This window comes from Hemicordylus capensis, chromosome 3 (assembly GCF_027244095.1).
Source record: "Hemicordylus capensis ecotype Gifberg chromosome 3, rHemCap1.1.pri, whole genome shotgun sequence".
In the NCBI taxonomy this organism is placed as follows: domain Eukaryota; kingdom Metazoa; phylum Chordata; class Lepidosauria; order Squamata; family Cordylidae; genus Hemicordylus; species Hemicordylus capensis.
The window spans coordinates 84,757,712-84,785,007 of NC_069659.1; the positions used below are offsets into that span (position 1 = coordinate 84,757,712).

General features: G+C 44.4%; 1 protein-coding gene across 1 annotated transcript in view; it reads right to left on the minus strand.

Moving 5' to 3' along the window:
• The window catches only part of ADAMTS5 (ADAM metallopeptidase with thrombospondin type 1 motif 5), a 90,076-nt gene that overhangs the window by 47,870 nt on the left and 14,910 nt on the right, over positions 1-27,296 (minus strand). The window contains exon 2 of the mRNA XM_053307327.1: positions 15,187-15,319. Coding sequence (XP_053163302.1) covers positions 15,187-15,319 — 133 coding nt within the window. The remainder of the gene's footprint in view (positions 1-15,186; positions 15,320-27,296) is intronic.

Below are 27,296 nucleotides of genomic sequence, written 5' to 3' on the forward strand. Positions count from 1 at the left end.
AGAGTTCACAAGCAAGATGCCGGGAGGGGGAGAGAAAGTGGCGGTGGCTGGGGGAGGGGCTCAAGAGTGGAGGGAGAGCTGAGAAGGGGGTGGGGAGAAAAAAAGGGAGAACTAGAAGTTCAGATGCTCTGTGCCCGGGCCAGCTAGTCTATATATAATATACTAAGGTTGTACGTGGCAAGCCTCACCCACACAGTGCTTTACCAATCAGAGGTAACAGAACAGAAGCACCATGGTGATTTGGCAGTGGGGATTCCATATGCAGATAGGGAAGAGGAGCAGGTAGTGGGCGAGCGGGCGGTGGGGAGGGAGAGGAGGCGAGTGAGCGAGCAGCAGGCAGGGGGAGGGGCGAGTGAGTGGTGGGGAGGGGACAAGTGAGAGTAGGTGGCTGACACTGAGCAATAAAGCAGGGGCTGTGGCGGCGGCGGTGGCAAGGAGAGCAACAAAGTCCTAGCGCACAGATGATCTGTGTGGGTGCAGCTAGTTTCCTTAATTGTATTGCTTGAAATCTGAGTTGCCAGTTTAATGAAAACTCTCTCTCTTACAATCTGCTTTATGAAAAGACAATTGTTCTTATTGCATACCTTTTTCTTTTAATCTAATAATAATCCCTTGTTGCTGAAGTGTGCTACTCTTCATTTTGGGTCTGCCTTAGTCACAGGCCTTAGGAGGCCTCGGGCTGTTCAACCTCCCCTCACCCCATCTTATGTGGAAAGAGTGGTTCGTCCCGCATTAAAATAAAGTGGATGGTGGCAGCCTACTTTGAATCCCTTACAGTCAAGGATTCACCCCAGTGATCCCCCTGCCTGGCTCTGGTAGGAGCTATGGCAGTATCTTTGCATGTTCATGTGAAAAAACTGAGGACTTAACTTTTCTGTGATCTGCTATGTATAGAGTGGTCCTCTATTATTGGCAAATAAAATGTGTTTTTAATTATTATTGACAGATCTTTTGAAAAAGTCAAAACTTTGGACCTTTTTTTAAAAAGGGACACAATAATTAATAGAGGAAATCAAAATTTAGTAATCCAAAGATAAAAAAGGAAAATATTTTGAGAGATATGTTAGAGACATATTGTGCCCACAAATGATATTATACTGCAGTTTTTCAGACTCCTGTTGATGGAGAAAATGACTATAGTAAAACAGCTGAATGAGTTGAGTATGCAAAAACAACGCAGAATTGTACATCTAATACTGCAATCATATTTCAGAAACACGATTAGAGCAGAAGTCTGGAAGCAAATAAATTTCTACAGAGTGGATTCAAACAACTCATTAAATTATCACTCATTTACATAGTGATAATCTCATCCTTTCCATTTAGTGACATTGAATTATGTGATGAAAGCTCCAAACATCTGCCTTTCCTGTGATACTTGCAGTCATCACATGAATAATATGGTCTGAATCCACCAAAAGTTGGAATGCAAGATCAAGTTCCCAGAAGAGATTATCCACATTTCATATATAGGCCTCTGACACTTGTACATGATCACACCAGATGTGTAGTAAACAAAGAACTAAATCCAAATCCCATAGTTGTTTCTTAAGCAGCTCAGCTTTTGGGTCATCCTCATTTTTCCCCTTGTTACTACTACTACTACGATATATAGTATATAATATAGTGGTTTACACAGAAAAATAATACATACTATAAATATGATGGTTCCCTTTCTGTTCCAAAAGGGCTCACAATCTAAAAAGAAACATATGGCAGACACCAGCAAGAGCCACTGGAGAGATGCTGCGCTGGGGTTGGATAGGGCCAGTTGCTCTCTTCCTGTTCAGTATAAGAGAATCACCACTTGAAAAGGTGTCACTTTGCTCAGTTAGCAGGGCTTATGCTATTCTTATGCTCTTGCTTAGTGGCAACAATATAAGTGCCAGTTCTGCGACATTTATCCCAATGGAACAAGGTTGAAATCACTATGCCAATTCAAAGATTGTGCCGTTGAGTTGATGTCGACTCCTAGCGATCACATTCCATATGATTTTCTTGGTAGAATACAGGAGTGGTTTACCAGTGCCGCCTCCTGTGCAGAATGAGATGGTGCCTTTCAGCACCTCCCTATATTGCTGCTGCCCAATATAGGTGACTACAATTATATTTACTAGGCACCGTATGGAAGCACACTGGCGAGGATTTGAACTAACAGCCTCTTGCACTCTAGGCAAGCTGCTTCCCTGCTGCGCCATTGCAGGTGATGCCAATTCAAAAGGGACTCCTAAATAGTAGGGTCAAGCTGACTGGCTCTCCCCTGCTAATGCCTGCCAATCACTTATTTGCAGAAATGACAGTCATAAGATCCCACTGATTTCTGACCTCAAGTCATAGGTGTCTCCACTTCCTTTCTGCTCTCTCTTTTGCTGGCCTCAAACTTTTAGCAAAGCTGTGCAATTATCCTTGAGCAGAAGTGGAGAAAACTGCCCGAGTTCTGTGTTTTACCAAAGGACTTTCTGCAGCCAAAAGACTGCTCAGCCAAAGGAGCTTCTACCAGGGATCAGCTCCAGAACAAGTGGTTAAAAAACAAACAAAAACAAGCTCCACTATGCAGAGTAGAGAGTACATTCTCCTCACTACTGAACTAAGCCACAACGTGTCAAAGAACAGGGACCAAAGATTCCAGATGGCGTATAGTGCCTCACATCTTAGACTGCAATTGTGCTGAAGGCCATGTACTGGTACACGGTGTATTGGTACTTCATTGCAGGATGTCACCAATAGCCAAATCCTATGTGTTGGCACTCATTGCAAGACTGTCCATCCACAGTACTGGGTTGTTAGTGACAATTGAAGAGGGTCATAGAAAGGCTCAAATTGTTAGTGTCAAGAGCTAAGGAGGTTCTACAACATATTATTGTTACCACAATTCCAAAAATGTCCAGCCTAGAGTGCCTATCCTCAAGGGTGTTCTTATACAGCAATTACAGCCCAGGCACGGTCCTACAAATATGAAATCCATAGTTTCAGATTTTCTGAGTTTCTTTTCTGTATGTTCAATCAAAGGATATTGAAGCACAACATGCTTGCATCCTACCTGCTAGCTGTTTGAAAGCTGAACTGGTGCAATAATACTCCCAAAGCAAACTTTACTTTGGTTTGGCATGAGATACAAGGCAAATCAGGAGTTGGCACTCTCTGAAAGTTCCCTTAGCTTTTCTATTTCTTTCCAAGAATGTAAAGAAAAAAAACCTGTTTTCCATTTTTAAAATTACTGTTCACTCTGCACAGCTCATGGCCCTCATGGAAAACAGAATCTTTAGTGACCGTGACTATGTTAACATATAAAGCAAATGAAGACCTGAAATACACTGCCCACTTTGTTGGTAAACTGGTACCCTGTATCTTATTGCTGCTGTTCCCTTGGGAAGAAGCAGCACCCCATGTTCTGCCTTACAGGAATGTCTAGCTGACATGCGAGACCCCTGGTGAAACTGGCACTGGTTTTGGAACATTCTTCTTTTCCACAATCGGAGCTGTCATTAAAACACACACCCAGCTGTTCTTTGGCTAAAATCCAGATGAATCAACTGTTGCAGGTTCTTTAATTTAGAGGGGGAGAAAGGTTACTGAGAGCATAGGTGGTAGATGTTTATGAAAGAGTAAGTGCTGTGTAAGTGCTTAATCAAGATGAATTATTCATTCTCTTTTAGAACACAAAATCTAGGGATCATCCATTGAAATGGCAGGTACCAGGTTAAGAACAGGCTGAATTACTTTTCAAACATTTAATCAACTGGCACACTCACTGCCACAGTGATACCACAAAATTTTGGACGTTGCCAGCTCAATATACAAATGTATCCAGCTCATGAATCCTAGATGTATTCTGCAGAGAGTTTCAGTGCCCCCTAAATCTTTTCATGTTCATAATTTAAATCAAGAGTACTGTAAGTGTCTGCTTCAAATTAGCACCCTGAACAGTATGCATGCTTTATACTAATTGCTCAAAAATCAAAATAAAACAAAGCAGCTCCTCTGTTTGCACATATTCATTGCTAAAATTGGCTTGAACTTTCTTTTGGCATCAATTAAACATCCAGTCCCAAACCACAGTGTTTTCCCTCTTGGTGCTTTGACAGTCTGTGTGGGGTGTCATGGGTCACAGCTTGAGGCTTGGATGCTGCATGCTCACAACTTCCCAGCAGTCCATGTGGATGCCAATCCAGTATAGGCGGCTGACTGGCTCAGATCATACAAGAGCCTTGAAGTTGGTTGGTCTTGACTTGCCAAAGGTATGAGCAGATGAGTGAGAGGGGAGATTGCGACAAGAAAGGACGGTTGCAAAGCCCCTTGGGAAGAAGAATTCTCCTGTACTGCTTGGTCTTTGCTTTGCAAAACTACTTTGCTTCCTTGTTATTCTTGTATGGGGGTGGGGTTAAGTGGATCAGGGAGGAGAGAATCTCCCATACTGGGACCACTGAACAATGGTGTTTAAAGAACAATAAAGCCCTGGCTCTTCCTCTGAATTTCTAGTTCATGTCTTTCAAACTTAAGGAATCACCTCCATGTAGTTAGCTGTGTACGTCCATAGCAGCTAAAAACAAAGAGTCTTTAAACCTTTAAAAAATAATAACCAGGAAATCATTGCCCAAGGACAGGGCATGCAAATGTGCCCCACACATTTTTACAACTCTAGCCATTTCCATTGAGGGGAAAACATAGTTGAGGGAAGGAAGGAAGGAAGGAAGGAAGGAAGGAAGGAAGGAAGGAAGGAAGGAAGGAAGGAAGGACCACTTTCCTCATGTACAACCAATTAATTTAAAATTTCACCAAATATACCAGTCAATTTAAAAATTTAACATGCCAGAATTAACTACGTGTTAAATATTTCACAATACATAAGTATAGCCCCACTTGATAATTTAAATATTCCAGACTTTGAGAACTTTGTTCAGTTCTGTTTTGGAGACTCTCATTCAGCAGCACAAGTGTGCACTCACAACATCTTTGAAACTGATTGGATTTGATACACCCGCTGAATGGGCAAAGAGACCCGCACAGTGGGACTCGCAAATGTTCATGTCCTTGCATTTAGCTCTAATTCCACTGGTGAGAAAACCAAAAGAAGCAGCCCATGGTAACATTTTCCTCCTCTCAAGTCCCAGCCACCATTTGTCTGGTGGGTAACAGTGCTCTGAATGTCCCCTCCCATTGTTTCTACTTTCTCTACTGTTTGTTGGTCCATATTTGCAAAACAAGAAACCTGTACCTGCAGCTAATCACAGTGCAAGGCACTATGACACACAGCCTTGGTGAAGGAAAAAGATGCTTACACTGTTACCTAGGCAATGTGCTGATTCCCTAGTACTACAATTTCAAAGTGGCTGTGCAAGAATGTACATGTGTCCTTATCAGAAAGGAACCATGCAATCAATCAGTCAATCAATCAATCAAATAATCAATTTGGCCCACTTCTAAAGGTCCTTGGGGCACCAAATTTGTGTAGTGGGTAGGTTCCCATGGGTGCCACCTACCACCAAAATTTGAAGGCAGTGGATCACTTGGTTGATATTTAATGATTTTGTATATTTCTGCCATAGGAAATAATGATAATGAATCCCTATGCGGATTTATCTTCATCTATCTCTTCATTTCTTCGGTTCATTTTGACAGTCATCGGACAGTGCCAAGTGCCATGTGTCAAATACAGACACACGCCCCAGTGGGACTCAATTTATTTTTTTAGGAATATTGATGTGTTTATATTCTTTGGTGTCTTCGTTACACACCTTTATTTCTTCTGTTCAGTTTGACCCCACTGCTTTGCAGGTAGGGGTGGGGAATTAGTGGCATCCCATGTGCCAACTAGCCCCCAACCCACAAGCCACTGGGGTACTCACTTTATATTTTAGCAATTTTGAGGTGTTTAGGGATTCATTATGAGGAAAGGTTATTGGATACCAAAGAGTCTAAACCCTTGAAAAAGTTCCTAGAACATAAACTGAGTAGTACCCCACTGCCTTTTGGGTGTGTGTGTGTGGGGAGGGTGTAGTTGGCACATAGCAGTTGACACTGTCCAAAGACAGTCAAAATGAACAGATTATCTAGACCCATTTCAAACTGGCTTTAGAGCTGGCTAGGGGATGAGTCTGTCTTCGTTGACCTGATGGATGACCTTTACCAGGGAATCGGCAGAGGAAGTGTGACTCTGTTGTTTCTCTTGGATCTCTCGGCAGTGTTCAATCCCATCGACCATGGTATCCTTCTGGATCGCCTCGGGAAGTTGGGGATAGAAGGCACTGCTTTGTAGTGGCTCTGCTCCTATCTCTCAGGCAGATTCCAGATGGTGGAGCTTGGTAACAGTTGCTCTTTGAAATGGGAGCTATTATGTGGAGTCACTCAGGGCTCCATTCTGTTACCAATGCTTTTTAATATCTACATGAAACTACTGGGTGAGGTCACCAGGAGATTTGGTGCAGGGTGTTATCAGTATGCTGATGACACCCAAATCTGTTTCTCCTTATCATCGTCATTAGGAAATGGCATTCACTCCCTAAATGCCTGCCTACGGGCAGTAATGGATTAGATCAGGGTTTCTCAACGTGTGGGTCCCCAGATGTAATTGGACTTCAACTCCCATAATTCCCAACCAAAGGCCACTGGGGCTGGGGATTATGGGAGTTGAAGTCCAATAACATCTGGGGACCCACACGTTGAGAAACCCTGGATTAGATGAAGGATAACAAACTGAAGCTGAATCCAAGCAAGATGGAGGTGCTCATTGTGGGGGATCAGAATTTGAGGTATGAATTCGATTTTTCTGTGCTGGATGGGGTTACACTCCCCCAGAAGGAAGAGGTACGCAGCTTGGGAGTGCTTTGGGATCCAGGCGGCACCCTGGTATTTCAGGTGGCTATGGCCAGGAGCACTTTCCATCAACTTCAGCTGATTCAACAGCTGCATTGAAGAGAACCTTGAAGAGAAATCTCAATTATCCTTGAAGACAACAATCTCAAAACAGTGGTGCATCAGCTGGTAATCCCCAGGCTTGAATATTGCAAATGTACTCTATATGGGGTTGCCTTTGTATGTAGTTCAGAATCTTCAGTTAGTTCAAAATGTGTCAGCCATACTGGTTCCTGGGGTAACTCAGAGAGGCCATATTATACCTGTCTTAAAACAGTTGCACTGGCTGCCAATATGTTTCTGGGCAAAATACAAAGTGCTGGTTAAAGCCCTTTGGTGAAGCGCTTTACCAAAAGGACCTTGGGTCCGGGCTATCTTAGAGAGCATCTTCTTCTATATGATCCCCATCACACGTTAAGGTCATCAGGAGAGGTCTGTCTTCAGTTACCACCGGTACATCTGGTGGAGACTTGGAACTGGGCCTTCTCTGTAGCTGCTCCAGGTCTGTGGAATGCACTCCTGGCAGATATCCGCAATTTAGGCTTGCTGTTGGCCTTTAAGAGAGCCCTAAAAGCTTATTTATTTGGCCTGGCCTTCCAAGGTTTTTAAATTGTTTTTAAGTATTTTAATTGGTTTTAAATGGCTTTGATTTGTTTTAAAATTTGTTTTTTTAATTGTTTTAAGCAGTGTGTTTTAAATGGTGTTCATTTTTATGTCTTTTTAAATTTCTTGTACACCACCCAGAGCTTTGGGGTGGTCTATAAATGTAATAAATAGACAGATAAATAGATAGATAGAAGAAATAAAGGATGGTAATGAATCCTCATAGGGATTCACTGAGAAAAGGTAATTTTACACTAAAGAATCCAAAAGATTGAAAAATTGTGACCACACATAAATCCACTTCTACAAGGGCTAGAGCTTAGTTTGAAATCTGGAAATCTGGGGGAATTAATAGGAGGAACCCAAATCTTGAACTGAACCTGGTACAATTCAATTCAAGCTTGAATTTGGCCAGGAGTGTCTGGGCAAATTCGTTTCAAAAGCTCCAATCTGCTCAGACAAATCGATTCACACATCCCTAGCAGTAAGCACTCTGGAAGCAAAGGCAACCCTGTCCTCTTTTTGCTGGATCAAAACAGCACCCAAAACATATTCAGAAGCACCTGTGGTTACAATAGTGTTCCTGATGGTGTCCAAAGTAGTGAGAGCAGGGCTCTCAGTAATGGCCGATTTGATAGTCTGAAAACTAGCCTTGCAGGACACATCTGATTAAATGCAACATCCTTTAAAAAAAGAAGATGCAATGGAGCAACGTTTGAGGCAAACTGTCTAACAAATTTAGAGTGTTACTCTAAATTTACCTAAAAATGAGTGAAGTGCATCCTTGTTCTGTCACTCTGATACATCTGGTACAAGGTGCACCCTTGTTCTGTGGCTCTTCCAGCAGCGTAGGGAGACTGGTGGCAGCCCATGTGCGGCTGCCACGGCCCCTTGCCCCGCCCCCCACATCTGATTTCAGACGCAGGGGCCAGAATAGCCACGCCCACGCATCTGATGTCAGACACAGGGGACGTGGTCTTCCTCCCAAATGGGGCTGTGCGGCCCTGTTTGGAAAGAAGATCAGCCCGTACGGCATTGGGCAGCCAGAGCAACTCTCCCTGCCTTTAAAGGCAGAGAGAGCCATTCTGGCCGTGCTGCCAATGCAGCGCGGGTCAATATTGGCTCCAAACAGGGCACCGTGGCCCTGTCTGAGACCGAAATAATGGCCCCCACATCTGCCGTCAGATGTGGGGGCGTGTCTGGGGCTGTGCTTGCGGCCCCTGATTGACGGCGGCCCTGGTTCTTTGAACCCATTCACCCAATGGTGGCTCCACCCCTGAGTGCTTCCCAAATAGCTTTCAGCAACTCTGTTTTGGTATGTACGCCACTCTGAGATAATGTATATCCCAAGTACATCACCGGCTGTGTGCAAAACTGACATTTCTCTGCAGAGGTAATAAGTCCATGTTGTCAGAGTTTTCTTAAGACTTCTGTCAGTTTAGCATCATGCTCCTCAATGGTTTTGCTATACAATAAAATGCCATCCTGAAAGTAAGTAATGCCATCCATAGTCCCATAACCTGCATGCATCATTCACTGAAATACTGAAGCAAAAACATCTGAGTTACCAGCAATCATATCAACATATAGATGCTTCATCATCTGTAATATGGGTTCCGTGCTATTTGGGTCTAGCACTATCCAGAGATCTTTCTGATGTTTCCAGCCCAATATTGAGACTCCTTTTTGTGACACATACACTTGCCTTCTGCAATATGTCTTTTGTATTCCAGGACAGCAGTTAAGTATTCATTTATTGCAATGGGGAAACCTCAATATTCCCATGGATTGATGTCTGAAGGCTGCAAATGCAGATCTGATGTAGTAAGGAGCTACAACCAGAATCAGCCAGCATCCACACTTCATGGCCATTAAGTTTTACTGGACGATGTGGAGAAGCTCCGATTCTGTCACACTTAAAATGCTGTCAGGAAGTGGTTCATCTGCCTCATCCTCATCACATGGTGAATTAGTAATGGAGTCAACTGCAGACTTGCAAACCTTAGCAAAGTGTACCCTTTTCTTGCACCTGTTGCAAATGACTTTCCGTGCAGGGCAGTGAGCAAAATTGGCTTTGTGGGCAGAGTCTCCACATTGGTACCTCCCCCTTTCTTCTACTGCTGCCACTTTCTGGGGCAGTGCCATATGAGAAGTTTGGGCTTGGAAGTAAGGATGTGCCCAAATGGGTTCAGGAAGCTGCAGGCAAGGCGGGGAACGGTTCCTTTAAGAAGTGGGACCTTACCTCCTCTGCTGCCACCTCATTGCTTTCCCAGGCATGGCGCTCACTCTACCAAAGCTGTTCCCTGCTGCCTGCATGCAGCAGAACGCACATGGATTCCATGCATGCACAGCGGCCATGTATGTGCCGACACCACACACAGGCTGCAGGGAACAGTGCCGCAGACACGCATGGCCTTTGGTAGAGTGAGCACTATGCCCTGAAAAGTGGCATGGCAGCAGAACAGCAAGTTAGGACCTGCTTACCTGCTCTTAAAGGGAACCTCTCCTTGGCATGCCAAACTGGTTTGGCTGCAGGCACATGAGCCTGTATGGCACTTTCCTTAGGAGGTGCTGAACCAGTTTGTGCACATCCCTACTTGGAAGGATTTAGACTGAACAGCCTGGACTTCAGGAGGTTGGGTTTGGGGTACCAAAGAGAGTGATCTGGCACAATGAAGAGCATTTTCCACCCTCCTAGCCATCTCTATAACTTTATCCAAGGTAGGTTTCTGCTCCAACAGCAGTTTTTCATGGTTTGGAGCAGTTTGTTTTCATTACAAGCTGAGCATTTCATCAGTAAAGTTGGCAAACTCACAGGTTATAGGGTTGAAATGATCATCGAAGGCTTGAAGAGCAGTTTCATAAGAATTGCCATCCCCTTCCAAGTTGGCAGGAAAGGGCAAATGGTTATTTATTTATTTATTTTTACATTTATATCCTGCTCTTCCTCTAAGGAGCCCAGAGCGGTGTGCTACATACTTGAGTTTCTCCTCACAACAACCCTGTGAAGTAGGTTAGGCTGAGGGGCCTTCAGGGCCCAGACAGTGAAGCAATATAGCCTTCTGCTTTGCTGGAATAAAATTAAGGGTCCGTATAGTTAGGAGGTAATTGCAGAAACAGGACCTCTATTGTTTCCAGGGACGAGCAGGTTCTCCTGGGGTGGACAAAAAAAAAAAAAAAAAAGGTGGTGATGGGATTTGAGCTATGCTGTAGTGGGCAGATTTGAAAAGGTAAAAGCACTTTCAGGGATTGTGAAGGTCAGGAAGCTCGAGAAACAATCAGTAGCAGCAACAGTAGAATGCAGCAGTTCAGGAACGTAGGCCCAGTAATGCATTGAAATGAGGCTGCAGGGACATTCACAAGCTGTGCAAGTCACACACTCAACTGGTTCAAAATCTTGTCAGCAAATGTTTTCGTTTCTCCTGCTTTCCCTCCCTTTTCCTTCCTTCTTGACTCCATCCATCACACTCTCTACAGCAGTGTTTCTCAACGTTTTTGGAGTCATGGTCCGGTGGTGTAGTGGTTAGAATGCTGGACTAGGACCGGGGAGACCCGAGTTCAAATCCCCATTCAGCCATAAAACTAGCTGGGTGACTCTGGGCCAGTCACTTCTCTCTCAGCCTAACCTACTTCACAGGGTTGTTGTGAAAGAGAAACTCAGGTATGTAGTACACCGCTCTGGGCTCCTTGGAGGAAGAGCGGGATATAAATGTTAATAATAATAATAATAATAATAATACATTCTTTGTGCACAGTTTCCAGGACCAGAAGTTAGTACAGGGGTTGCCTCCCTCACCCCCACCTCCAGGCACCCCCCCCCCAAACAATTTCAAGTTGGCGGGGACGGGCACTGCCGCTGGGAGCTCTCCAGAGCTCATTTCTAGGCAGGCAGCCCTCGCTGCTGGGATAACACTCATTTAGCTTCCTCGAAATGAACGTTATCCCAGCAGTGAGGGCTGCCTGTCTAGAAATGAGCTCCAGAGAGCTCCCAGCAGTGGTGGCTCCCACCAGTTCGAAACTGTTTGGTGGGGGGATTAATTCCTCATGGACCAGCACTCAACTCCTCACGGACCGGCACCGGTCCGCAGACCGGTGGTTGAGAAACACTGTTCTACAGGATTCCCACTGGGATAAACTTCTCAACAACCAAACATTAAAAAATTACTAGATGAAATACAACACTACCTTAAACGGAGTCAGACCATTGTCCATCTAGCTCAGTATTGCCTACACGGACTGGCAGCAGCTCTCCAAGGTTTCAGGCAGGAATCATTCCCAGCCTTACCTGGAAATGCCTGGGATTGAACCTGGGACCTTCTGCATGCAAAAACAGATGCTCTACCACTGAGCTAGGGCTCCATCCTCATATACATGGAAGACTGGTTTATCAGTAACAGCTAGCCACAGTAGCCAGAAGGCTGCCCTCTGCTCCGTCTTGTCTGAACTGACCATACTAATGGATTTCAAGGTCATACCATAAAAGGTATGAAGAACAATAGGAAGAATGTTTGCTTTTCTTCGCACAGTAATTAATATTTGTTGGTTGGTTAAATTTCTGTGTCTTTTTTCATAACAAATTTATCTCATGGCAGCTCACAACATATACATTTAAAAACAACCATAAACTTCAAAAATAAAATAAAATCTAGCACACAACTAATAAACAACAAAATACACACATGCGCTGCACCAAAAATCAAAAACAAAACCCAGCACCCCTTAAAGGTCAAAGGCCTGAGTGAAAAGCCTAGGAGCAATGACTGAGAAGGCCCTGAGAGAGGCTCAACAACTGAGGCTCTCTCAGCATTGCTGCAGAGAAGAGTCTCCTCTGATGATCTTCTCAGGCAAGAAGAAACATTTGGAAGCAGGCCATTCTTCCGATATCCAGGGTCCGAACTCTTAAGGGCTTTAAAAGTATAATCAGCACCTTGAATTGGACCCAGAAACAAATCGCCAGCCACTACAGTCCTTTTAAAATGGACATAATATGGTATCCACAGGCAGCCCCAGATAAAACTCTGGCTGCCACATTTTGCACCAGCTGTAACTTCCAAATAGTCTTTTTCAGCAGCCCCACAGAGCGCACTGCAGTAATCTAGCCATGATGTGACTAAGGAATGGGTAACTGTCAAAACTGTGCAAAGGCACCCCCTGGCTACTGCTTCCATTTGGGCATTCAGAAGCAGAGTTGGGTCCTGCAGTATCCCTAAACTATGCACCTTCTCTTTCAAGGTCAAATGCAACCCTATCAAGAGCTGACTCAATCCCCTCATCCTGATTTGCTCTTCTTCTGACCAACAGCATCTTCATCTTGTCTGGATTCAGTCTTAGTTTACTAGCCCACATTTAGCCCATCAGTGTATCTAGCCCTCAGTTCATTCACTGCTGTAGGATCAGATGACAAATAAAAAAAGAGCTGAGCATTAGCTGCATGACACTTCAGTCCAAATCTCCAGATGACCTCTCCCAGCAGTTTCATATAGATGTTAAACAACATGGAGAACAAAACTGAGCCCTATGGGAACCCATAGGACAATGGTCAGGAGGCCGAGGACTAGTCCCCCAGCACCACCTTTTGGACCCTCCCCCTAAGAAAGGACCAGAGCCACTCCAGTGCAGTGCCTCTAATCCCCACACTTGAGAGGAAATCCAGAAGGATACTATGATCTATGGTATCGAACACCACTGAGAGGTCCATCAGATCCAAAAAGGATGCACTCTACTTGTTAATTCTCAGCATAGGACATCCACCAAGGCAACCAAGTAGTTTCAGTCCCAAACCCAGGACAGAAGCCAGATTGAAAAGGGTCTAGATAATCTGTATCTGTCACGCCCTCGATCTCATATAGTGAGGAGGAAGAGGAAGCTGACAGCCTTTCAGCCGATGCAGGGGTGCCTAAGGGGCAGAGTCCAGCTGAGGAAGGTCCGGCTGAGGAAGGTCCAGCTGATGTTTCAGAGCAGGCACAGCAGTCTGAGGCAGCAGAGACAGCGACAGAAAGACTAGAAGATGATCTGTGCAGGCAACCCCCACTGACTCCACAGCAACGGCGTGTCACAAGGCGGAGAGCACAGCTGGAAACTATCAGGAGGAGTTGTGTGTGCGCATGCATGCGTGTGTGTGCATGTGTGTGCATGCATGTGCGCGCATGCATGCCAATTGTATACACACCTCAATGCAATCTTGGTATACACAACATGGCCAACTGAGTATCAGGACACCTTCACATCATCCTGGATAGGAATGTGCACAGGACCGGTTCTGTGCACTCCTTGGAGGACAGTGTGTATGTCTGTGTGGGGGGGTTTCTCTTAAAAGGCAGGGAAAACACTGCCTACCTGCCAGCCCCCACCCCGCTGCTCTTCCACCACTGGCGTTCTCTCCAAAAGCAGCCACGTGGGATGGCTTTTGTCCCATTCTGCCTTGCCATGCAAATGGCTGATGCACTCATGTGCGTCGGCCATTTGCATGGCCGTGCAGAATGGGGCGCAGAGAGGAAAACTGCTGTTCCGTGCACCCGCTTTTGGAGAGAACGCCGTCAGGGGGAGAGTGGTGGGGTGGGGGCTGGCAGGTAGGCAGCGCCTTCCCTGCCTCTTAAATGAACACACACACACACCCCATGTTCAAAATGGCCTGGATGCCTGCCCATGGAACCGCTTCGGTGCTCCAGAAAAGGAGCACCAAACCGGTTCTGTGCACGTCCCTAATCCTGGATATTAGAAGAGGAGTTAAACTTGTTACTAAAGTGTGCTGTTAAATTCTGCAGCTGACGATATGGGTGGAAGCTAACATGATCACATTGTCAAACATCTCTCTAATAGACATACCTGAAAATAAACATTTATAGGATATTGCTCCTTCAATAGAATGATCAGATTACTCTAGGAACAGAACTGTCATATGCTGAATCAGGGTGCAATTTGTAGGTGTTGTTTCTGCCTCTTAGGAGGAAACTAGCACAAAGTTAAATTATTTCTAGTACATAAATACACTTTCATCTATGGATATAGAAAATCTGCACTTGCATATGAAAGTTCATATTTTATTGTAAACTGACCAGAGACTCAAATTTGGGGTGGTATATAAATATGCTAAATACATAAATATCTGTCCCTTTTGTGGCAAATAAAACATACTAAAATAATATTGATTACTACTCCTTTTAGATTTTGTAATTACTGTACAAACCCTTATCTAACCTTGATTATCTGAACCTTATAGTCATCCTTAATGTCACACCATTGTCAACGTAACCTCATATAAACTGCATTCCCTTTTACTGACATTTCTGATCACCCAGTCATTCCAGACATGCTGCTGGACATTCAGAGGAAAGAAGTGATACAGTGTAAACTAAGCTACTTAAATTAACCTGGTAGGCATCCATACAAATATACAGTATGCTGTTTTTACCCAGCACGTATGTTTAAACCTTCATAGAAGGGACCATCACTTCTAGAAAGGGACATGTATGGACAGTAGCAGCCATCCAATTTTCAGTCCAACCAATGCTAAAAAGTGACACTGTCAGAAAGGAAACACCTACTGTGCACCTCCACTTGCCTTCTGATCCCTTATTAGTTAACCCCAAAGTGCATATGTACACAGCTTTAATCCCCAAGTGTATATCTGAACCAGGGGAAAATCTGGAATTACTTGTAAAGTATTTTGGTTACTAATGCAGCTGTTACAAGTGTTGTATTTGGCAAGGGAACAAAAAAGGCACTGCATACCAATTTCGTGAGCCACTGTAAAAGCCGCATGGAGGCCGTCGTCTTCAATCACTGCACAGCTGCGCTCAGGAGAGCATATGGTTCCAACGTCAGCCATTCCCAGAGTATCACATGAATGATGCCCACATAAATCCTGCCGAGGAAGGAAAGGAAAAGAAAGCATTGAAGTTGAATTTTACACCCACAGGCAACGACAGCTTTGAGTCGCAGGCTCTTTGCAAACAGCAAGACAGGGCTGATGGTTGCCGCCATCACAAGGATGGTGATGACAAAGGCAAGAGCAACAATTTGGACTCTTCATTGGAGGAGTTCAAAGCCCAAACCAACAACTACTATGAACACTGGGAGTGCAAGAGAAGTTGGCCCATCTCTCAAATAAACTGCCATCATTCATACTTTAGCTAGTGGTTTACAGGATGAGGAAGATTACTCAGAGTAGTCCCATTGAAATTAAATTAAGGAGTACTTTGAGTAATTTTCCTCATCATGTTGGCCACTGTTTTTAATTTATTTAGAAGCGCCTTCTTCAAACTGTGAGGTAAACTTTCCTAAGACTGTACAAACTATCCTTGCTGGGGGAGGGTACAATGCAGGCTGGGTTTTGTGTGTGCCTTGTTGAGGTGGCATTCCAATCTTCTTTTTCCAACTCCTGACCAGCAAGGTTGACTGATGAGCTGAGTATCAGTGGTGAAGGTCATTTCCCCCCCACTATTAATGTTTCAGATGTTTAAAGCTTTCCAGAACTTCAAGCTTGTGATGACATATTCACCTCTCTCTTTTTCCAAATTGCCTAACATCAGGCCTAGAAGACTTGCCAACACAATTCTGTTTAGGGGCTCTTGCAATTACAAGGCCCAAACTGACTCTTTGGCCTCCTTACATGATCGATAAACCTGTGCCTGGAATACCACCCCTTCACAGCAGTTTGACTTTGTTAACATGATCAGGAAGTAAATCAGGAGTTAAAAGTGAACTGAAAGAGAACCAACAAGATGAAAAGATCAGAGGAGCCTGACTTGCCCTTCTTTTATCACTGGACAAGTGACCACATAAGCAACAGCAGGGTTGGGTTTTTTTGCCTTAGGTGAGTAAGTTCCATGCAGACCCAGTCCTCAGACTCCCTGATGCCTGAGGTGGTGTGATGAGCTGCTGCCCTGTCCCCACAATGCATGGAGAGTGCACCAGTCTTTCCCTCAGACTCACTTTCCCTTGTTGTGGCACACAAAGCCTGCAGCTCTTCCCTCCTCTACCCAGGTGGGCCTCCTGGGCTCCACTCCACCCAACTTCCCTCATGTCCCCACTTATCTCACCTGCAGGGGCGGAGCCACCATTGGGCCAACGGGTTCAAAGAACCTGGGCTGCGCCCAATCAGGGGCCGCTCCTCACGGCCCAGACACCAACACCCCGCATCTGACGTCAGACGCGGGGGTGCTGGTTTAGCTCCCGAGCGGGGGCCGTGTGGCCCCTTTGGGAGCTAAACTAAGGCTGGCGCTGCAGTCGCAGTGCAGCGAGGAGTGGCTCTTCCCAGGGAAGAGCCACTCCTCACTGCGCTGTGAACAGCGGCTCTTCCCAGGGAAGAGCCACTCCTCACTGCACTGCGAACGCCGCACCAGCCTAAGTATCTCCCGAAGGGGCCACATGGCCCCTTCGAGAGTTGAACTCCAACTCCTGAAAGGAGCTGCAAGGCTCTGTTCAGGAGCCAGACCATGCCCGCCCCAAGTCTGACATCAGACGTGGGGGGCGGGATCAGCGGGGCCGCCACTGCTGCACATGGGCCACTTGCGGTCAGGCTCCACGTCTGCTCACCAGACTGCATGCCAGCTGCTATTGCCATTCTCCTTCCTCCCTTCCTCACCTCTGGCTCTTCAAAAGCTAAGGGAAAGGAGCACAAGCAGAGAGAAGGGCCTGCCTTTACACTTTATTTTCCACTTGCTTCCCTCAGCTTGAGAAGCCAGAGGCAGGAATACAGAAGAGGAGGAGGACAGCAGCAGCTTATTCACTGCTATTGCCAAGTGAGATTTGGGGGAAGTGGCAGGCTGGCCCAGGTGGCAGTTGGCAGGCAATCTGCTACCTGAGACAGTTGCCTCACCTGTTCTTGTTAGTGGGCTGGCAAAGGAAAAACCATTTACCACATAGCTGCTACTTTAATCTTACATTCATCAGGTTTCTCATTCCCACCTGAAGGCCATATAGGGAAATATAGGTGATGTACAGCAAATTGTAAGTCACCTTAAGTGGCGCAGCAGGGAAATGCTTGACTAACAAGCAAAAGGTTGCCGGTTCGAATTCCCACTGGTATGTTTCCCAGACTATATCGGACAGCAACAATATAGGAAGATGCTGAGAGGCATCATCTCATACTGCGTGGGAGGAGGCAATGGGAAACCCCTCCTGTATTCTACCAAAGATAACCACATGGCTCTGTTGTCTCCAGGAGTCAAAACCAACTCAATGGCACAACTTTACCTTTACAGCAAATTGTAATCCTGCACATGTAATTAAAACACAAGTAGGAAACAGGTAAGTTGTTCAGGTGGTATATTTTGATATTTTCCAGCTTAGCCATTAAGTTTGGGGCATTGTAAAGGGAGTCTGCTTGTTGTAACAGCAGTTAAGCTTACTGCTGAACTGAAAAATAACTTATTAATTATTATTATTATTATTATTATTTTTAAATTTTATATCCCACTCTTCCTCCAAGGAGCCCAGAGCGGTGTACTACATACTTAGGTTTCTCCTCACAATAACCCTGTGAAGTAAGTTAGGCTGAGAGAGAAGTGACTGGCCCAGAGTCACCCAGCTAGTATCATGGCTGAATGGGGATTTGAACTAGGCATGTGCCCAAAACGTTTCTGAGGCCATTGTAAAGGCCTCCGAAACGTTTCGGCACTCGGGCTGTTTTCGGTGTTTCGGCACTGGCGGGGGTAGTACTTTAAGGGCAGGGAAGGGTGTAATCACACACACACCCCGCCGCGTTTCCTCCCGCCGGCGCTCTGTAGATTTCAAGCCCCTCGGGGCGGCAGCATTCCTCCCTGCTGCCCCGTTCCCCCCGTCGGCCGGAAGTGGCCGGAAGTTGCGAGCGCCCTTTTACAGACCTGTGAATCGGTTCGTAAGTCCGGCAGTTCGGCTGGTTCAAAGGTGGAGGGGATAGCTTTAAGGACCGGGGAGGGTGCTCTTACCCTCACACACACATTTCCTCCACTGACGCTGTGCAGGGCAGCAGCATACCTCCTTGCTGCCCCGGTGCATGGTGGACTGAAAGTACTTGGACATGCCCGGTGCACATGTGCAATGTGCATGAGCATGACTTGCACATGCGCACCAGGCACTTCCAGGTACTTCTGGTCCGCCATGCACCGGGGCAGCAAGGAAGTATGATGCAACTCCGTGGAACCATTTTAAAGCACAGTGCTGGTAGGGAAAAATGCAGCGGGGGGATGTAAGAGCACCCCTTCTGGTCCTTAAAGATATCCCCCACACATTCGAACCGGCAGTTGCCGGTTCCGTGCACATTCCTAAAAGACAGTAAGAAAGCTAGAGATTAGCTTCAGTGGTACCTAAATATGGGTCACAAAATATGCAGACTCTCCAAGAAATGTAAAATCCTCAGAAACTGAATCCAGAGATGCGAGGATTTCTGTGGAAAATGTTCCATATCTAAAATTTCTATTTGGCTTCTTTAGAAACTGTAGAGATAAAGTGATGGAAACCTAATATGGTAGAGATGGTCAAAGAACATGACAAATCAGTTCACAATCTATTTAGGGCATCAGGAAAAATTATATCATATTTGGGTTGGGTTGGGTTGGGTTTGTTGTTTTTTTAGAGAAAATTAATGCAAATTTTGTACAAATGAGAGGGAGACTTACAAGGGAAAATTTCCAGTTCATTTTTTAAAAAGAAAATCCACAACTTTGATTGAAACACAAGAAATCAGAGTTCCAAAATCATTTATGGGCAGAGCTTGAATCAGCTGATATGAACAGAGATGTTACCATGTTCTAGAACTTGGTGTTTTTAAAAAAATTACAGGTATTTTTGATTTACTGATTCCCAATCTTAATGACAGTATGGGAATCTCAGTTTGCAGAGTTCCTTACTTATCCTAGATAGATTCCTGGCAGCCTTTTACAGAAGCGAATATAAAAAGGCTGGTTAAGAGACTGGCTAATAATAAGGCTCTGAGGAAAGAATTTTATTTGCTCAGAACTAATTTAGCTCAGTGGGTTCCCATGTTAGCAAAGCAGATTACAAATAATGGCTTACATGATGCAGATGGTACTAGACAATACTGCTGTGACAGAGGGCAGTATTGGTACAGCTGACCGTTTCATGATCACACATAGAGGTCATTCACACAACCTTTGAGAGCACTGGAGAGGGCGGTAAGGTCAGATGATTCCCCGAGATGATCCGGCATGATCCTTGGCTGCACGGCCTGTGTGTCCACATGGCTTTTGCAAGCCGTGTGGCACTTTGGAGGCTGGGAAAATGCATCCCAGCCTCCAGATCTCTTACAATGCACCATGCAACAAATGTGGTAGATTGAGGGATCCTGCCATGAATCTAGACTCTAGGCATGCAGCTCTATGTCTGCATGCAGCCCAAGCATTCACACAATTCTATACCTGGGTAAAAGGGCATGCTCACATTCTTTTACCCAGGCAAATGGTTGGGTAAAAATCCCAGGCTACCTGGGAGGGAAGTGCTTGGATTGGCCTCAATCCCAGCACTACACATGAGCACCCCTACCCAGGTAGGGGTGCTCATGTGAACAGCCTCAATGTGTGCTACTTATATTGAGAATAATGGGAGAAGAGTGTAACCTGTGTTCGTGCAAGAGAACCGGTACTGCCTTTGTACCAGTACTGCCTTCTTATGCAGCCGTGTTGCTGTGTGGTGAGTCCTGTGGTGACGTAGGCAGGCCTAGAACAGTCCTGATAGCAAATGAGAATGGATTCATGGTTTGTATTGAAAATCTCATTTGCTATCAGAGAATCTACACTCAGAACACCTCAGAAACAACAGAACCCATGGAGGTAGTTGGCACCCTATGTGCACTACACCACCACTCACTCTGGGCCACCCCAGCACCCCCCAAGTATAGTTATGGGGCTGCTGAAACCTCCATTATACCTTATGAGGAAAACCTTAGACGTGTAAACTTCAACAAATCACCAAAAATCAGCCCGCTGCCCAAATCCTTTGAAAAAATTCTGGTAGCTTCTTTGCCCCCCTTGGGCACTACCACCAAATCCACACTGCTCTAGGTCACCCCTTTCCCCCCCGATGTGAAGCGATACACCTCCATTATACCTTATGGGGGAAACCTTAAAGACGCATCAACTTCACCAAAAACCAGCCCTTTGCCCAATCCCTCTGCAATTTGGGTGGTAGCCTCCACCCACTAGGCACTACCACCACTCTTCTGCCTCAGATCCCACTTTATGCCTCAAATCTGCCCCAAAGACACTAAAACTTCAACAATTCACCAAAAATCAGCCTTTTGCCCAATCCCTCTGCAATTTGGGTGGTAGCCTCCACCCATTAGGCACTACCACCCCACCCTTTTGGCCATGGGTCCCGAAATTCAAGTTGATGTCAGATCAGACCTTTTTGCATTGAAGTCAATGGGAGGCAAAAAGGTGGGAAATTCAAATAGACGTCATCGCTCAAAATGGAGGGGGAAGAAGAAGCACTTCTTCTTTTCGGCCACAAAATGGAGGGCCGAAACAACAGATAATTTGGAGCCAAAATGGGGGTGATTTGTTTAGGCTCCAAAACATTTCGGGGGGCTTGGAGGGTGATTCGTTTCGGGAATGAATCACCTGAAATCGGCTGTTTCGGGTACAGATCGTTCTGTACCTGAAATGTTTCACACATCCCTAGTTCAAGGAAGGTTCTCTGCTGGGATTTCACTAGCAGGTTATAAGTTAGCCTTCCAATTATGTCTATTATATATTCCACAGTGGCCCATATGTTCCACAGCATTAGGAGGTTGTAGCAAGAGCTGTGACCTTGCAGAGAGACTGTTAAAAGCTCAGCCAAAGGCTTGCCCCACAGCCAAGCATGAGCAGAGGGAGAAAGGAAGTTATTCCCACCACACTGTTTTCCCCTCCCTCCAGAAGTACTTTTGGCTTCCAGAAATATGTCCCTGAGGTCACACAACCCTCAGGGATGTATTTCTAGAAATCCAAAAAAGATTGCTCCTCCCTCCGCTCCACGCACACTCAACTGCAACACAAACTTTTGGCTGAGATCCACATCAGTCTTTCTGTGAGGATGCAGCTCTTGCTCCACCCTCCTAATGCTGCAGAATATATGGGTCACTGTATATACTTTTTAAAAGAAAACCACTTATATGCATCATGAGCCAGAGCTCTGTAAGTCCTGGTTAGGCTCAAAGAATTCTGCATAAACGGAGCTGAATCCATTAACTTCTAAGGGATATATGTTCCATGTATGCAATTTTTACTTCATGTTGTGCATTATCTGCCATTAAAGTGAATTGGAGAGCAATTTATTCTATGGAATTTGCTGTGCATATTAGAGAGCTCTATACACATACCAAAGGTGCTCAAGAAGGTCTTAGGATGGCAAATGCTGCAGAACCTTGATTAAAAGCAGCACCTGTGAAAACAATTCAGATGCTCCCTAGGAGCAAATTTCTATCATGCCAATTTTATAGTTTATAGAATACTTGGTTAAATAAGAGTGCCTTTTCAATAACGTTGTTTTTATAAGGAACCAGCCAAGAAATCTATCAGCATGACACCTTAAATCCCAGATTTCTGTTTCATTCAAATATTCCTTTTAGTAATTTACCACTTCCATGAAAATCATATGCATCAACTCACAATATTATTAATATCCCGTAGTGACTCTTAGCCACCTATGTTTAACCTCTTACTCATATAACTCTGGCAAAATTTAAAATGTTTTAGGTATACCTTTCTTAAACCACTGTTGTTTTAGGTATGTGTGTGTATATGAATATACATATATATAATTTGAGAAACTGCATAACTCATTAAATGAGTAGAACATTGTTGAGTTCATGAAACAGCCAACAGCTCTCCCTGGTTAAGGCATCATGCCACTCCATTGCTTAATTCACAAAATTAGTTAGGCCTCTGTCTAATTCAAAAACATACATGCATTAGACAGAGGCATTGCAAATTCCATGACTAATACATGAATTAGGCAAATGAACTGGCTGTTTCATGAAAACAGGACTATTATGCTCATTTCATGAGTGGGTACATTTTGTAGGCAGTAGTATGAGCAAGTTCAAGTCATTTGCAGTATTTAAAATGCCTGCAATGGTTGTTGGCATCTAGACTGACCAATGAACCAACCTACTGTAGATCATAGGGGCAAAGAGTTGACCCCCTCTGCAGAAATCGTCCTATCATATCCTTTCAAAGTGATCCCACCCTTTTATTTGCAATTAGGATATTCATAGCTGCCTGAGTTTCAGATGTTATATTGCTTGTTCTCAAAGGATAGTGGACCTAAAGAAAGGAGGCTATAGAAAGTGAGGCTATTCTCTCAAGCAGCACAAACTGGGCTAAGGGAGCTTAGTCCGGTTTCTGCTGCTCATGTACTGCAATGGGAGCTGTGCAGCTTCCAGCAGCCAGCCCTCTTGAATGCGCCCCCCTTAAACCAAGTTAGTGGAGTGTGTGCTCCGCTAACCTGTTTTTTTGGTTGTTTATCGCCGCGGTACAGCAACTCACGAGTAGACCCCCGATGGAGAAGCTGCAACAAGCCTCCCAGCATTGGGGGGGCTCCCCAGAATGCCCCGCACACTCGCACAGCGCATTCTGGGACTTCTGGCGGCCAGGAGGACCCAGATCCCCACTGGCCCAACCATTTCTGTGACGGAGCTGGTAATCATGTGGGTGGCAAATCCGGCCGTACAGGGCGAGCTGCCTACTTTTCTGATCTGCTTTTAATACCAAGCCAGCCAATTACTGTTAAGCTTTAACTATTTTTAAGTATCATAGAGCATTTGTGCTAGCCCATTTCAATGTATTGTACTCTGAACGCTACTGTTTGTGATGCACAGGCCATAGAGGACGTGTGCATGTTGTATTATTTTGTAATTTTTACGGAGTTCTACGAGATACTCTAACTTTACTGCTAATTAAGGATCTACCAGGCAGAGAAGATGAAGTATACTGTATATTTCATCTCCTGTCAGATAATTAAGATAATGTAACTTATTATCTTAATAAGTATGTTTTGTGTAATAGCAATGAATATACGGCAACAATTAATGACTAATGTAGTTGAATAATCTACTATATGGTTATATATTCATATAAATCATATTGTTGCTACTGTAACAGGTGTGATATTATGTTGCTTCATGTTTCTGTACTGGTCAAAGACTGCAATAAAGTTTATATAACAATTAACTGTGATGGAATAATCTGTAGTAGAGTTGCATGCAGAGTATGCATGCAGAGTCGCATGCATGGAACTGTATGTATGCATGGAACTGCATGCATGTAGTAAAGCTGCATGCATGGAAAACAAGTTACTTTAGAGCTGAATTGGTCAGGGCCTATTCATACAAAGTTCTAGCTGCATTAGTTCTGTCTAATCAGAACTAGGTCCTCTTAAGCATTAGCAAATGGTTAAAGAATAGGAAACAGAAGGCAGGAATACTGGACAGTTCTATGAATTGAGAAAAATACACAGTGGGATTCCCTGTGATTTGTATTGGGACAACCAGAGCAACTTAACATTTTCATAGATGAATGATATGGGAACAGGGTTAGCAGTGAGAGAGCCAAATTCAGAGTTGACAACAAATCATCCAGAAGGATAAAAAGCCAAGTGGAGATTGTTAAGAGCTCTAAAAGGATCTTTCCAAACTGGACAAAAACAAACAACAATATGGTTGAATATAACAGTAAAATGATGAACATTTGGGCCAAAAAAATTCAAATTTCACATACGCATTGAAGGGATCTGACCTGGTGATGACTAATAGTGCCAGTGTGGTGTAGTGGTTAGAGTGCTGGACTAGAACCAGGGAGACCCGAGTTCAAGTCCCCATTCAGTCATGATACTAGCTGGGTGACTCTGGGCCAGTCACTTCTCTCTCAGCTTAACCTACTTCACAGGGTTGTTGTGATGAGAAACCTAAGTATGTAGTACACTGCTCTGGGCTCCTTGGAGGAAGAGCGGGATATAAATACTACTACTACTAATAATAATAACAGTAACAATATTTTGGAGTCATGGGCCTGGATCAGATTATACATGCATCTGGGGCAGCGTATTACACAAAGAGAAGTTGGGGGCACTATTCCTTAGTACTGCAACAGTCAAATGAGGGGAAGAACTTTTAAAACAGCCCTAGTAGCATAGTTGATGATATACTACCTAGTATAATATATGAACTGCACAATTGGGATCTATTTGGACATTCCATGACCACGTGACATTGATGTGGGGAGTAGCATCACGTCTCTATTCCTCTTTGTGTGATAGGCTGCCACAGATGGATCATCTGAACTGTGAATAATTCAATGAAAATATCAAGTCTGTGTGGATCCAAGGGAAAAGCCATATTCTGGGTTAGGAATTATTTAAATAGGGATTGAAGTAAAACAGCTGTGTAGTACTCCATACATAAATCTCTGGTGCAGCTGAACTGGGAATACTGGTTGCTCCACCTCAGAAAAGATGGGAAAGTAAAGCTAGAAAGAGCATAGAAAAGAACCACCACAATGATTAAGGGGTTGGAAAACTCTTCTTCTTCAGGCTCTAAAGCTCTGGGGGCTTTCTAGCTTTGAAAAGGGGGGCTATGATAGAAGTTTATGAAACTATACATGGTATGGAGAAAATTGATGGGAAATCTTGAAAGTTTATGGGGAAACCACCTTTGGATTGTTTTAATGAAAGGCGGTATACAAATTTAACAATAAATAAAATTTTCTCCCTCAAATTAAAGCTTGGGGTCACTCAAAATTTCTTAGCAATGGATTTAGGGCAGAGAAAATAAAGTACTTCTTCACATATAATTAGCTTAAGGACTTCACTGCCACAAGATACGGTGGTGGTGGTCACTGGGTTGAATGGCTTTAAAATGACAAATTCATGGAGGATAGATAGCTATTAGCCTTGAATCAGATGTGGGGTGATTAGGGCTCGGATAGACTCCTGCATGGAAACTTGAAGAGCTGCTACCAGGCAGTGTACTCAATACTGAGCTAGATGGACCAAGGGTCTGACTTGGCATAAGGCAGCTTCCTATACTCCTATTCCTTTTACAGTTAGGAAATTCTTTCCATGTCTGGCCTGACACTGCTTCCTTGTAATTTTAACCCACTAGATTGTAGGACTGTCCTAGAACAGAGACAAGTCAGCTGCTTCTTCTAAGTAACATCCCTTCAGATAACTGAAGATGGCTATCACAGCTATTCATAGACTTCTCTTCTCCAGGCTAGATATTCTACAGATTCTCACAGGATTTGGTTTCCAGAACCTGTACCATCTTTGTTTCCACCCTCTGAACTCATTCCAGTTTATTGTTGTCCTTAATATGTTCCCCAAAACTTCATGCAGTGGCTGACATACAGACCAGCGTTCTCAAGACACAGAAAGAGTATGCACTCTTCCAGGGAAGGCCTTTCTGAGCAGCAAAGCATATGTGTGGGGGAGTGATTTTTGCTGATCTCCTTTGCCTCTGCAAATGCTCTTTGCCTTCCAGAAATATGTCCCTGAGGGCTGCATGAACCTCATGGACAGATTTCTGAAAGGCAGAGAACACTTACGGAGACAGAGGAAATCAGTGATAAATCACTCTCCCCCTCCCCGCATGTGCTCTGCTGCTTGAGAAGGCTGTCGTTGAATTAAGAGCAGACTCTCCTTGTGAGGACACAGCTCCCACTGTGTCCTTGAAACACTGTTCTGGATGTTAGCCATTATTCCAAGTGGGATTTGACCAGTGCAAAGCTGACCACAACAGAATAGAGTGGAACCTGGATACTATGCCTCTGTTAATGCAGCCCAAGCTTGCATTTGATTGTTTTTAGCAGCTGCATCACAATGCTAGCTCATGTTCAATCCATGGACAACTAAGATACCTAGATCCTTTTCAGATGTACTGCTGTCATTTCCCATTCTGCACTGTCCCCTCCTATATGGATGCATTTGATTTTTCAAATGCAGGACTTAACATTTGTCTCTGTTGAACTTCATGTTATTCATTTTGGCCCAGTGTTTGAGCCATACAGATTGTTTTGAACCAAGATTCATTATTCTCTCTTTGAAGGTGTCAGCTGTTCCCCTACCCAGCTTTGTGGTATCTGCAAGTTTGATAAGCATTCTCTTTTACCTCATCCATCATTTACAAAAAAACATTGAACAGTTCCAGGCCCAGGACAGATCCTTGTGGCTCTCTACTCAGTACCTCCCTCCAGGTTGATGTAAGGCCATTAGTGAGGTTGTTGGGTATGGCTGTTCAAGCATTTGGAAGCATCTTGCTAGCCAATGTGGGAAACAGGATGCTGCACCTGCACTACATGGACCTTTGGTCTGATCCAATAGGACTCCTCCTATGTTCCCTTCCTCCCACAGAAAGCTGTGAAAAAGGTGGCTGGGTCATAACATTTCTTTATAGGATCTAGAACAGTGTAGAGTAGTGATGATTCCATTGGTTATTGTCTGTGATACAGATTTGCCAAGAAGTCCTCAGTCACCTGCCATGATTATCTAGCCAATTAATTATCTGGCCACTTAATACATTTTTGCCTCATCACTGGTAAACTTCAAACAGAGAGCCAGTGTGGTGTAGTGGTTAGAGTGCTGGACTAGGAACGGAGAGACCCGAGTTCAAATCCCCATTCAGCCATGATACTAGCTGGGTGACTCTGGGCCAGTCACTTCTCTCTCAGCCTAACCTACTTCACAGGGTTATTGTGAAAGAGAAACTCAAGTATGTAGTATACCGCTCTGGACTCCGTGGAGGAAGAGCGGGATATAAATGTAATAATAATAATAATAATAATAATATCAAAATTAAAGTGGAGTTGTTATCTTTATTACTTCTGCATTAAAGCTTTAGGGTTTTTGTACATGAATACTTCTTGTTT